General features: G+C 31.1%; 1 protein-coding gene across 1 annotated transcript; it reads right to left on the bottom strand.

Moving 5' to 3' along the window:
- Nucleotides 1-1,106: 1,106 nt before the first annotated feature.
- On the bottom strand, nt 1,107-12,519 carry LOC143064248 (phosphatidylcholine transfer protein-like). Its single transcript, XM_076236935.1, has 6 exons — nt 12,254-12,519; nt 9,166-9,283; nt 8,169-8,248; nt 6,550-6,721; nt 4,169-4,236; nt 1,107-1,897 (listed from the first exon to the last, which is right to left on the bottom strand). Exons 1-6 carry the CDS (start codon nt 12,368-12,370, stop codon nt 1,814-1,816), a joined length of 639 nt encoding a protein of 212 aa, XP_076093050.1. The 5' UTR covers nt 12,371-12,519; the 3' UTR covers nt 1,107-1,813.
- Nucleotides 12,520-14,170: the final 1,651 nt, after the last annotated feature.

The following is a 14,170-nucleotide window of genomic DNA, read 5'->3' as shown; positions in this document are numbered from 1 at the left end:
CAGGTCGTATTCCTAGTCTTAGATCTGAATTGCAGGATCATATATAACTCGGTTGGGTTAGACATGTCAGGTCGTATTCCAGCAACAACCTCTGAATTGCAGGCTCATATATAACTCGGGTGGGTTAGACATGTCAGGTCGTATTCCTAGTCTTAGATCTTAATTGCAGGCTCATATATAACTCGAGTGGGTTAGACATGTCAGGTCGTATTCCAACAACAATCTCTGACTTGCAGGCTCATATATAACTCGGGTGGGTTAGACATGTCAGGTCGTATTCCAACAACAACCTCTGAATTGCAGGCTCATATATAACTCGGGTGGTTAGACATGTGAGGTCGTAATCCAACAACAACCTCTGAATTGCAGGCTCATATATAACTCGGGTGGGATAGACACAGGAATCAACAACTTTATGTCACCAAACGGCCTTCGACAATGAGCAAAGGTCATACCGCAGATATCAAAGGCCCCCAAATGAACAAATGTAAAACAATTCAAACGAGAAAACTGAATACCTTATTTGTGTACAAAGAAATGAACGAAAAAAAAATATGTAATACAGCAAAAAACGACATCCACTGATTTACAGGCTCCTAACTAGGGACAAGCATGTATATACAGATTGAGAATGTGGTTAAATATGTTAGCGAGATCCCAACCCTCCCCTAACCTGAGACAATGGTGTAACAGTACAACATAAGAACGGACTATAAAATTCAGATGAAAAGGGCTTAACTCATCAGATGGATACAAATAGAAGTACCTTTTACAAAAGTGAATGTGGCCGGGTACTTGATCATCCCCCAAAAAAAAGACACTTAGTTCAGATCTGAGAGTACTTCAGTTACTGACAGCACGTCCAAAACCAATAACAACTAACAAACAAAATCATGCATCTAAGACTAAATTACCAATCAGTACTCATCCAACATCCAACTGCTTCAGTGTTTGTACGTCTCTTCAATCCGTGAATGCTTTTAACACAAGTGTGTCTTAGACCCCCTGGGATGGTAAAAATCTAGCTTCCAGTAAGAAATCTAACTGGAACAAGAAAGTGTATCGTCTTCTTTAATATTTCATGTTCAAATAAGAAATTCAACACATAAAGTTTATAATACTATATTTCAAACTACAAATATATTAAAAATTTTAAATACATATATTTAGTACAATATTGCACGCATCATCATAAAGATTTTGTATTAGTGAAAGATCAAGGTTTTCAGACAATAATAAATACTAAAAATCTATATGAACAAAACAAAACCTGAGGAATACATCAAAAAGACAGAAATTTAAAAGTACAAATAATGAATAGATATCCATATCTATTGTAATATCTTGATATTGAAACATTGTGAAATATTAACATGTTTGGTCATAATAATGTTCTTAATTGAAGTTTGATATGACTGAACTTGAAGATCTGATGCTGTTTAAAAAGATGTGATGTTTTCACTTGATCAGTCTGATAATCGAGAAACTGATATGTGATTAATGGCTTGGAATTTTTTTCTATTCACATAAATTTTAAATACTAAGAAATTATGGTTTCAGAATGTCTTTTCAGTATTATCATTTATTTGACGATTCAATAGGATATGGTTTTGTAATTTTTATCAGAGATAATAAACCCACAACATTAAAAATGCATGAAAGGTTGATTTAATGCATTCAGTGGGATGTGACCAATGTATATGGCATTATTGAACAATCATACATATAATATGTCATTTATCCTTTTTATCAGTACTGGAATAAACACAAAATATCAACATAGAATTTGAAAATAGCCTATTCATGCTTCACATCAGCTCTTATTCCTTGATTCTAGGTATTTTGGATATCCTCTACATGCTTCTTGCATCATTGTCAAAAAGGATGGCACACCAGTCTGTGAAAAAGAAAAAAATATTATGTTATATATATTACAAGTTCTAGGAATTAAAATTAATCTTATACAGTAACTATATTTCATCTCATTTAATTTCCAATTATTTTTCAATTTTTATTTACACAGCAAGAAAATCCTAAACCAGAAAGCAGGCTTCAGCTGGCTCATAAACCATCATGTATACTAATTCAGTGCTAAACTCCAAAATATATAAATGAACCAAAATTAAAAAGATAAACAATATTATCAAAGGCCAGAGGTCTCTCACCTTGGACAGACACAAAAATACCACAGGATTAAACATATTTGTGAGATCTCAACCCTATCCAGCTTATAATAAAACACAATCATACTAAATGAGGATAATAAAATAAACAAGGAAATTAAAGACAAGTCAAAAAAGGTTATTTAACTATGAGAGTACATGTACATTGACTTCGACTTTTTTATTGGAAAGAACCAGTCAGATATAGCTTTAATTAAAATCATATACATTTTAAACAAGGTTGTTAATATAAATATTTTTGGTGGTTTCAAGTTAAATTAAACAAGAATGCACTGGCTGAAATGTCTCTCATGCTTTACTGATCATATTCAATGATATTTGGGTTTATGTCGAAAGGCTTTAAAATAATAGTTTTTATACAAGTATCACATAGAGATAACATTATCAATAAATGGGGTTTGAATCAAGAACTAACATACAAAGGTAAATACATGTATATGTTCATAACACATTTGTACCTACTAATTTTCAACTTTTATTTTTTTATTCAATGAAAATGATGGGAACTGGCAACCTTTGAGTAACCTGTCAACCTATGATAAACAATCGTATTATCACATTGATTGCAATAAAATCAGTGATTTACAAGATAAAGAAAATTAATTTATTTCAATTGTGAAACAATTACTTTATCTAGTGTAATAAAACAACAGGTGTTTGAAACTGTAGAGGATGATGCATCAAAACAAAAAGGAATGAGTTCAAATCTAAAGTATTTTTTATTTTATATCTAGGGAGGCTCGAGGGTACAAAAATAACATTATTTTTTTTTTACAAATTTTATTTATAACACTTTTAGTTGTTACTTTATGATATGGTACAGAAATCAACCAAAAAATCAATTTGTTTAGTCCCAGGTGACTTTTAAAATGTTTATATCATTGAAAAAGTTTCAAATTATCTCCCTTTGGTGACAAAATGCAATTTTTTTGGCATTAAAATTGGAATAACTTTTTTAACTGAATGTTGACCTATATTTTTTAATATTTTTTTCAAATAAACTGTACTTAAACTAAACTATGGAAAAATTTAAGCGATTTCACTCATTTAGTTCTTTTTTTATTTCGATATTACTTTTTGTCTTCTATTAGTTCAAAAGAAAAATAGTACCTTAACAAAAAATGCATGCTTCTTTGAGGTCAAAATGAGCTTAAAGTGCAGTGACCCCATAATTTTATTTTATTTTTCCATTAAGTATAGGATAAAGTTAATTAAGGAATGACTGTAATATTTTTTCTGTCTATGAAGAAATAACATAAAAAATTTGGTGCACACTGAATAACGCGCGTAGCGGGTTATTAACAGTGTGCACCACATTTTTTATGTTATTTCGAATAGACAGAAAAAATATTAGTCATTTCTTATGATTTAATTCTAAATTCCATTTTAAACCGTAGAAAACGATGATAAAACGTTGATGACGTCACGGTCACATGACTAAATTATGTCTATGGGCTCATAACAAAATAACGTCATCCAATCAGAAGACGCGTTACATCCAAAAGTTATTTATTTATAGAAAAAAATAGCAAAATCCTATATTTAAAAACAAACTGATTTATATCCTCGAGCCACCTTAATTCCTTTAAACGGTGTATTGTCATTGTAATAAAAAGACTAACAAGTGGAAGAAATTCTATATTTGCGTAAGACGGGCTTTTCATCTACAAAAGATTCATCAGTGACGATTGAATAAAAAAAAGTTAAAAGGCCAAAAAAAGTACAAAGTTGAAGAGCATTGAGGACCGGAAATTCCTAAAAGTTATATATATTCTAAAATTTATTTTATCTATTAGTTATCCTTAAATCATATTTTAAGTTTGCTAATTATTATTTGAATTCAAAATCAGGCTTAAATTAAGTGCATCTATTGTTCTAGGTATGCATCAAATATTAGTCACTGGAAGTTAGTCAACAAACAAATTCTAGTTAGGTAAGAGGAAATATAGCTTCTCCTGACAAGAAAAATATATAACAACTCTCACCTTAGCTCCCCAATTTATCAGCCATGTTGGAATCATTCCTTTTGGGTTGTCATAGTATCTCATAAAAGCTACAAAAAAAAGATATATAAAAATTTAAGTTGATTTACCTTTTAATGCGTACTGCATAATTATGTATATGTATAAAGAAAAATTTTGAAATTAGACATAATTTGGGTGTAATTTTTTTTTGAAGTTTACATGCTTATAATTCAATTTCTACAAAGATGACTTTATAAATCTGCTGCTTCTCCGTGATTCCTTCGTAAAAGAGGACACCAAAAAGGTGACTTGGTTCATCCCACTGAGATATTTATGATATGTGGAGACAAATCTGAATCATTACAGGGGAGGTAATGACGTTACTAACGTAAATTGTTATTTTTGCGACGTCAAACGTTGACTTATCGGGAAAAGATGCAGTTTTTTGGCTGATTTTTATCATTCAAACTGATTTAACTTGAAAACGAGTTTATGGACCCCTCTGTTTTAAAATGACATTTGGTTTGATTATGCAAGAAGATAATGTGTACCAATTTTCATGAAAACGTAAATAGTGCATTATTTTTTGATTTAATTAATATACAGCAAAAAATTACGTTTTTTTCTACATTAATGAAACGTTTGATAAATTTGAGTTATTTGTAAAAACAAAATGTACAAATTTATGCAATATTTATAAAGCATATAAATGACAAATTATTTAACAAAAAACAGATTGTGTTTATCTTTAAAACAAAAAAAGTTATGTATTTCTATTGAAAGGAAAAATATGTCCACAAATCCGTATTTTGAGGAAATAGAATGAAATTCAAAACAGTGTGGCTGTGGCCATTGATTGACACATTAAAAATCATCCGTTGACTGGGACAATTTACGTGAACGTTTGTCTGTAACGACCACTGTTCACGACGTACCTACGATAGACATTTAAACTGTGGGGTCACCAAAGGTTTCTTAACGCCTTTAATTATAAAATAATTCGAAAAATTAATCAGGAATAACGTTTATGTTTTGATTTATATAATTGATATAAATCAAAACATCGTGTTATTTCTGATTAATTTTTTCGAATTACTTTATTAAGGTGTTGAGAACCTTTGGTGACCCCATAGTTTAAGTGTCTTTAAAAAGTACACAGTGAGCATGGTCGTTACATACAAACATTCACCTAAATTGTCCCAGTCAATGGATGAATTTAATGTGTCAATCAATGGCCACAACCACACTGTTTTGAATTTCATTCTATCTGAAATTTGAACCTTAATTTACTCAAAAAGCAGCACATGAAGGTATATTTTTTATTACATATTTCATTTAAAGGGGCACTAGCTACGAGATATATAAAAATTCTAAAGTTTGATTTTTTTCTATTCAATCAATAATGAAAGTGAAATAGTGAAATAACAATTCGCTTTTTGCAGCCAAAAAGGGTAAATTTTGTCAAATTACGCTAATAAACATTGATAATTAGTAATTCACTTGCAAGTGAATGAGTCGACCTCTTTAAATCCGTATTCATGTGAACTTCAATTTAACCCCTAGCTAGAGATTGGCAACGCATGCATTGTACGTGTACTGGTTATTTAAAGAAAAAGAATGTCAACAATGAAAGTGAAACTAAGGTAAATCATTTGATTACTAATTCGATGCACTTAAAATCATTCTTATACGGTTAAAAACAATGACAAACATCTATTTTAAATCTATAAAATAAAATCAAACAGACCTATAAAAATCTAATTGCACGTGTTGGTTTAATCTATTCATATCTTTATTTATGTTTACATCGCTTATATGGTCATCTGAGGTCAAATTGATAGGTAATTAGATGGCGTCTGGACTAAAATACACACGAAATGAACCTTTATATTATCTACCCCATGCTTTGTAAAATGTTTATTTTAGACTTTTGATAGTTTGGATAAATGGTTTTCATTGTTATAAATCAAATATGAGAATTTGAGTCAAATCGGTGACCATGAATTTGACAGCTAGTGCCCCTTTAATCAGGAAAAAAATAGTCAACATGGAAATTTTTACCAAACTGTAAATATGGGATCAAAACTGTATCGTATTCCCTTAATATAATGCCTATACCAAGTCAGGAATATTACAGTTGTTTTCCCATTTAAGTTGATGTGTTTGAGCTTTTGATTTTGACATTTGATTAGAGACTTTATGTTTTGAATTTTCCTCTGAGATCAGTATTTTCGTAATTTTACTTTTAAATATATATCAAAAGCAATGGAACATAGTTTTGTTGGCTGACTTAAGCTGGTGAACAGAAATGAAGCACCATGGTAATTTTTTTCCAAATTGAAAACATATCAAATATGGTCAATGTAATTTGGTTTATCTCTAGAATTATCTCGTATTTGTACCTTTTGATCCTTGTTTTCCATCCGTTGTAAGTACACAGCTTTGTTTATAATCGTCTACTCTAATAACACCACTTTTCTCTGGTATACTTAAACATTCTGTACTTTCTGCCATTACTATCCAAACTTTGTTTCCATTATGTTCTAACTCTCTCATCTCACGTTTGTATACATACTTATTGTTTGTTAAGGTGGTTCAATGCTAAGCACAATCATATATTTACTTAGTTACCCCCAAAAAAATGTAATATATAAATGCTTTTTTCCTTCATACTTTTACAATAACCTAACCTTGACAAAATTTACAATTCTGCAGGATGACTTAAGTCCAATGGTTCAATGAGACAAAAGAAACAAAAATAACATTGAGGCAGAAAAGATCATACTGAATCCAAAATCATATACTGTAAAAGGGGAAATTTTTGTGGATGTTTTAACTTTGTTGATTTCGTGGAAAGAATATATCCACAAAATTAAAACCCCAAAGAAAATTTAACCTACACATAAAATCACTTCCAAACCACGAAATTAAATCCCCATGAAATCTTTTGTAGAGACAAAATCACGAAATTTTAACCCCACAAAAATTTAATGTTTCTGCAGTACTTATATACAGAATTTGTTTCTAGTTGTTTTATTTCAGAATGTTAGAAATCTATTTATAAACTTTTGTAAACCTCTAAGCTTATACTGTAAGTGTTCTAAATAATTCCTACAACACATCACCAGGTAGTTAAATTCTTGAGGAAATCAATTTGTTTCAATAAGCACGTTGAGGACTATAGAATATTTCTGAATAGACAATACATATTACATAAGATTCAGTGTTATTTCTGAATAGACAATACATACAACATAAGATTCAGTGTTATTTATAGATTAAGTAATTTGAACATTCTTTGATATAGAAGTATAAAGTATTGTTCAATCATTGAGAATACTTTGATGTAGCATACCATTGTTCACATTTTTTTATTTGTTCTGACTTTTGAAATTGAAAGTTTATTTCTAATTTTCTAATTTTTCTAATCTCATGTATCAATCATAATAATTAAATATCTCTTCTAATATCAATAATCACAGCTGTTTTTCAACTAAACTTAACAGCAATTCTGGAAACTCAAATAATTAAAGAGAAGTTGTTTACTTGTCTTCAAAACAATCATGCACTCTCACTTTTTCAATAAATCCTGTTTCCTTGACATTTTGACTAAAACATATATTTGTTTAATCAGAAAAAGGTTAATTAATAGAGATATTAACTTTTGTAAGGAGTTGTTAATATGTGTTTGTACATGACAAATGGTAAATTAACAGATTAATCATAAATCATTGAACTTTTAATTTTATCAAAGGTTCATGACATGTGAAAAACATATTCAATTTACAATATAAAACTAGGTGTTAATTTGTGAACAAAACATCAGAAAGCAGAAAGTTCCTAATCAAATGGAAAAATCAAACACATCAAAAAAATGGACAACAATGTCATATTCCTGACTTATTTTGGGCATTTTCTCATTTATAAAATGGTGGATTAAAACTGATTTTACAGCTAGCTAAACCTCTCACTTGCATGACAGTCACATAAAAAATTATCATATTTACAACGAAAAGGATACATCTCTATTAGACATTGGCCATGGATAATTTACATTCCAATAAATTACTTTCTTTCCATTTTCTTCTTTTTCGTATAATTCTGAAATACAGATTAAATGATACTATGTGTACAGCTAAATTATTGTCTTTTACAATTCATTTCTTCAGAATTATTTTGTGTTGGCAAATTCTTCTCACAATAAAGCTAACACATAATCACAGCAAACAATCAATATTTGGTGTTATTTGGTGATTTCCCTAAAATAAACTGTAATATCTTAAAACTAAAAACGCAGCATTTTATCATGGTTTGAAGATTTACATGCAGTTCTATACTATAATCTTAGAACTTTTGATGCTAATAGAATGTACATATATCACTGTCTTTTAGAATGATCGTAGGTTCTATGCAGTATGGTTTTTGCTCATTGCTGAAGGACATAATATGACCTATTAAATGTTATGTTCTGCATCATTTGGTCTCTGGTTGAGAGCTCGTCTTATTGGCAATTAAACCACATTTTCTAATATCATGAATATTTGCAGAGCTTTTTCCAAAGAAAACAATTAACTTTTCCTTTCGAATTTTATAGAAGTATTAATGACATCCTACATGTACATCATGGCTACAACAGAGCACTATAGAAAGAAATATAATTTGTTTTCTCAACCTACACAATTACATAAGATCATATTCAAATTATCTGAGAAGAAAACCTTTGAGATTCTATTTGATATAAAAATTGTAATGAAAAAATGCAGAAGAATACTGTATATTTTTGATGTTGCAATGTACAATATTGTACCTAGATAAAGTTGTATTATAATTATACGGTGTATGACATGTGTATAATCAGAGTAAATGGTTTATATTGATCAGTAATAGACAAGTTGTTTGTTTAATTTAAATTATCAAGTAACAATCAAAAGATTTTACCGCAAAGAAAAGTTTCTCTTAATTGATTAGCAGCTGTATACAAATTTACATGTACTGCACTACTGTTTCCTTTATTGTACCTTTAGCATAGGAATCCCAGACTTTCCTGTATTCTAAATCCATATAAACATCAGCTGAGCAATCTGGAAGTACATCTGATAATGTTCCATAGATTTTATATTCATACAGACCAGATTCCTGAAAAGCAGAGTATCATCATGTAAAAACCTTCAAAAATTAGGTGCATATAATTATAATACTTGCAATTGCCAACATTTTCGTTTAGCTCACTGCTGTTTGTAATAAATATAATCTGTTTAATTAAATAGATAAATTATCAGATCATATCATCAAATTTTTGTCAGTCTTCATCCTTTTTCTAATAAATTGTTTTTATCTAAAACTTTAAACAATCATCTAAATTTGTACATGAATAAAAAAAAATCCCTACCTAGCTTGTCTGCATGGAATTATCAAATAATGTAATCCTTTTGTGTGCTTGATGTGCATTGTATTATATATATGTACTAATCAAGTTTTAATACAAAATGTACTTCTATAAACTTAAAAGGTAAATTATTTTTTTAGGTGTAAAAGTAAGTTGTAGTGATGTAAAATGTACTTTGGCAGTCAGAGCTCACACATAAACAGGTTGATAACTGTATTTGACTTAAAGAAGTCAAAACATGTATTTATTATGAAAATGTGTTTTCAATTTTAGACCTACATGTATCTAAGTCAGAAAATGACAGACTTGTTAACGTCTATTTCTGTTGATGAAAAAACTTAATTTACTTGGTGGCCAAAGCACACCACCTATGACAGCAAAAACCTGTCTGAGAGTTCACAAGGACTTGAGCTATCTATATTTAATTGTCTCATTGAACATCCTTACTAACATGACTAAACACAGATGTTTTACCTCATTAAGTGTGGTTCCAGGTGGTTGCATTGTAAGGTTAATTAACATTATCTCCGATTTTTTAGACTCTCATTCATATTTTTCTTTAGAAGACAAAGCATTGTTTTTCAATGTACATGTAGTCATTATTTGATTTAGATGCATGACCTTTTTATAAATATGCGTGGGTCTTGAAGTTAACCAATTTTGGTAACTTATCGACTTGTAGGAGTCGACATTTGCAACTTTTTGATTCTGGTCAATTATTTCTTGCTTAACAATATTTGACTTATTAAAGTCATATTTTGTCTTGCATTAAAGGGAGACAAATCAAAAAACTTACAAATTTAGACCTCTATGAGTCAAAAGCAGATTCAGACTTATTTATGTCTGAGCTCTGACTGTTTGGTATGGATCATGATGCTGACCTTTGCTCAAGAATCAGGATGAAAATTGCATACATATTTAAAATAAATTGCCTAATTACATTATATAAATTTATATAAAATGTATAGTGATCATAATACATTATATTTACTTGGTAATAATGATAAAAAACTTGTAAAAATCTTACACTAACGTGAATGAACAATAAAGCATCATGGGTTACATTTGTACATGACCATGATGACCTTCGATTCTTAATATTTATTTCATGTATTTGGGAAATTAATTTGATGTGCCCACAACTACAAATGTACAAACATCTGCAAAGTTTAATCATTTTTATTAATAAAGGTTCAGCAGTTCTGAAGATATAACTGTGGACTGTGATGCACACACATAATGTAACAGGCATGTTGCTACGAAACATGGAAGCAGAGGGTACTATTGCTCAAGATGTGATAACATTAATTATAACTTTTTAATTTTAACACAAAACTCAATAAAACTTTTTAAATCTTTAACATTTAAAGATACAATGTTTGAAAAAACATATACCAGGATATGGTCAAAGTAACAATGATTATGAAAATTTTAATTGCAGCAATATTGACTTTTCAGTTTTATTTCTACAAATGTATCCTCTGTTATGAAACTTCCCTGTACATGTACATGTTGTATATGACCTAAAGTCATGCAAGAGAAATTGTATTATAAGAATTTGGAAAAAGAAGACATATTTGTTTTCTGAATATAAATTTCACTAATTGAAAGATCATGTACATGTATTGCATGCATTGCTGCTTGTAGGTGTTGACAGCAGCTACAATGTACAAAAATGTAGGTCAACATGTGCATGTACAATGTCAATGACGTACATGGTATAAAGACATCATTCGTAAATATAGCTCAACATGCAGACTTCTTATACGTTCAGGTATTTCACATCCAATTTTTTATGGAAATATTCTTTATAAAGCACAAAGGTGTCAGTATTCACCTCAGAAACTTAAAAAACCTTTGAATAGACTTATTAAGAAGGGATATAATTACGATACTGTTGTCAAGTCATTAAAGATTGCATATTTTGGCGTTAATATTGAGTCACTGATAAGGTCTTTGCATCGGAACTAAACACATTTATTCTAAAAACAGTTGTTGGCATGACACGGGTTATGTTCTTCTCATATATGTTATGATGGTATGATACTAAAACCCTAACGGGAAGGATTGTGCCTGATGTACATATGATGAAATCATAATCTTTCAGTCAGTTTAATTGAAGTCTGGAGCTGGCATGTCAGTTAACTGCTAGTAGTCTGTTGTTATTTATGTATTATTGTCATTTTGTTTATTTTCTTTGGTTACATCTTCTGACATCAGACTCGGACTTCTCTTGAACTGAATTTTAATGTACGTATTGTTATGCGTTTACTTTTCTACATTGGTTAGAGGTATAGGGGGAGGGTTGAGATCTCACAAACATGTTTAACCCCGCCGCATTTTTGCGCCTGTCCCAAGTCAGGAGCCTCTGGCCTTTGTTAGTCTTGTATTATTTTAATTTTAGTTTCTTGTGTACAATTTGGAAATTAGTATGGCGTTCATTATCACTGAACTAGTATATATTTGTTTAGGGGCCAGCTGAAGGACGCCTCCGGGTGCGGGAATTTCTCGCTACATTGAAGACCTGTTGGTGACCTTCTGCTGTTGTTTTTTATTTGGTCGGGTTGTTGTCTCTTTGACACATTCCCCATTTCCATTCTCAATTTTATGTAACCTTTGCCCCCTTTGCTTCTGATAACACATTTTTTTTAAATTCAAATGATAGAACTTAAGTTATGAACAAATCTGTACTGGCTCCATAATGATATACGTTTACTCACTTCATTGTATAGCCTATAAATTGAAATTCCGTGACTTTCAGTAAAGAATTCCCATCCATCAATCTGAGGTTGGTCCAATTCTTTCATTAGGACAGCAAATTCATCATCAGTAAACATTTTCCTCTGTCTTATTCGACTGCTTTTAACTTCTGTATTGTTAGCTTTGTGATATTCGTCCCCAGGGAAACGTTTTAAGCTAAATTAATGCCTTGTCTTGTTTCAACTCGCATGTAATGTTTACATTTTGTGTTTACTTCCGGTGCTAATGAAATTTTAAAAACAAAGTCAACCGGTATTCATTCCGGGAAAATATGAATGGGTAAGCCTTTGGGGTCAACATTATCCAGTCAAAATGACGAAAAGACGAGTCGACTGACAAGCTTGAAGAAAATCAGCTGGGAAATTAGAAAAAAAAAATCTTATTTCAATAAATTGAATCATATACGAATAAGAATAAGAATACATGTAGTTGTATTTGTCAATCAAGACGCCAATGAAGACTGGCCGGCAGAATAGTTAATACAAATTGTGATATCAGGGCCGTAACTAGGGTTTGAATTCAGGGGAGGCAGGGGTTTGGAGGCCGCCGATTGAGGCCCTCAAGATTAGGGGGTTGGGGCACAGCCCCGGCCGATTTTTTTCTCTCAGTAAAATGGCTATTTTTCATTACTTTAGGAAAAATCAGTATTGCTTGAAACTTGAAGCAATTTTTATGCAAAAACAAGCTGAGGTTGCTGTTCAGGGTGAGTGAAGGCTCCATCCTGAAGACCGTACTTTGGCCAATATTCATGCAATAACCCTATATTATTACTTCAAAAAAAAAAATGGTGTAGAAAATTCAGGGGAGGCAGTTGCCTCCCCTGCCTCATAGGTAGTTACGGCCCTGGATATATATACATCATGATTAACTTTGATTTAGTTAATTACAGTGATGAAAAAATAAAACAAAAAACAAAAACATTTTTTATGGTCTAATATATAAATTTCAGATATTCGATCGTCCGGACTCAAGTTGTGTGAACCCGACAAACAAATGCGTGTTGTGACAAGTTCAACTATCTAATGCGGGATTCACACGTACATTGCCGATTATTGCTCCCGTTTGAGATCAGACAGCGATACGACACGGAAAGTGAAAAAGTCGGATTACTATCCTCAATTATCTGGAATGTCATATCATAGTGTGAACGCAGTCGTTTAAGTTTGTAGCAGATTCCTACGGGTCGGGAAGGGTCCGAATAGTTCGGCGAAACACCCCGACAGTTAGGTGCGTTCCGTAACATTCGGGGAAACTCAGCCGATTTTGTCTAGTCGGATTACAATCGTGCCTATGTCGCGACAGATTCTGTTGTATCGGATCAAAATCCTAACAATGTTCTGTGTATTCTGGACATTGTCCTGTGGAACGGGAATGATCTGGAGAAACTTTTTATTGCTGTTTTTCTGCCGATTGAGTCCAGATTGCATCCAGATCTTGTCGATTGCGAACCGTTTTTTGCCGTAACCGTTCCAATGAGACAACTCTCCATCCAAGTCACAATTTATGTAAGAACACTGGTGAGGGAACATTGGCTCATACCGAACATGTAGCTATAAATCTGACTGTTTTTGTAGAAAGTTATATAAATACAATAGTACTAAGACAAAATGCAAGTTAAATAAGTTTGAATAGTTTTACAAAAATATATACTGAATTTGTTAATACACATGACAAACACACGTACATGCCAATGGGGGAAAAAAACGTGTCGATAGTACTATCATTTGCATGATTTGTGTCCTTTGTGAATAAAGATCTAAGAAGGACAATTCAAAAGAAAAAAAAATGTCATTATCATCACAGGTTTCTATAAAACAAAAGTGATACCTGATGGAAGCTGTACAGAAATGTTAAAAATGTTAATATGCTTACATGAG

This window comes from Mytilus galloprovincialis, chromosome 2 (assembly GCF_965363235.1).
Source record: "Mytilus galloprovincialis chromosome 2, xbMytGall1.hap1.1, whole genome shotgun sequence".
In the NCBI taxonomy this organism is placed as follows: Eukaryota; Metazoa; Mollusca; class Bivalvia; order Mytilida; family Mytilidae; genus Mytilus; species Mytilus galloprovincialis.
This window is presented reverse-complemented; position numbering and strand designations above follow the sequence as displayed.

Excerpts from the sequence above, each read along its gene's own strand:
- LOC143064248 (XM_076236935.1), bottom strand. The coding sequence starts at position 12,370 with ATGTTTACTGATGATGAATTTGCTGTCCTAATGAAAGAATTGGACCAA. Across the intron at positions 4,237-6,549 it reads TGGAAAACAAGGATCAAAAG|CTTTTATGAGATACTATGAC; the intron begins GTACAAATACGA and ends TTTTTTTTGTAG. Across the intron at positions 1,898-4,168 it reads TGATAAATTGGGGAGCTAAG|ACTGGTGTGCCATCCTTTTT; the intron begins GTGAGAGTTGTT and ends TCTTTTTCACAG.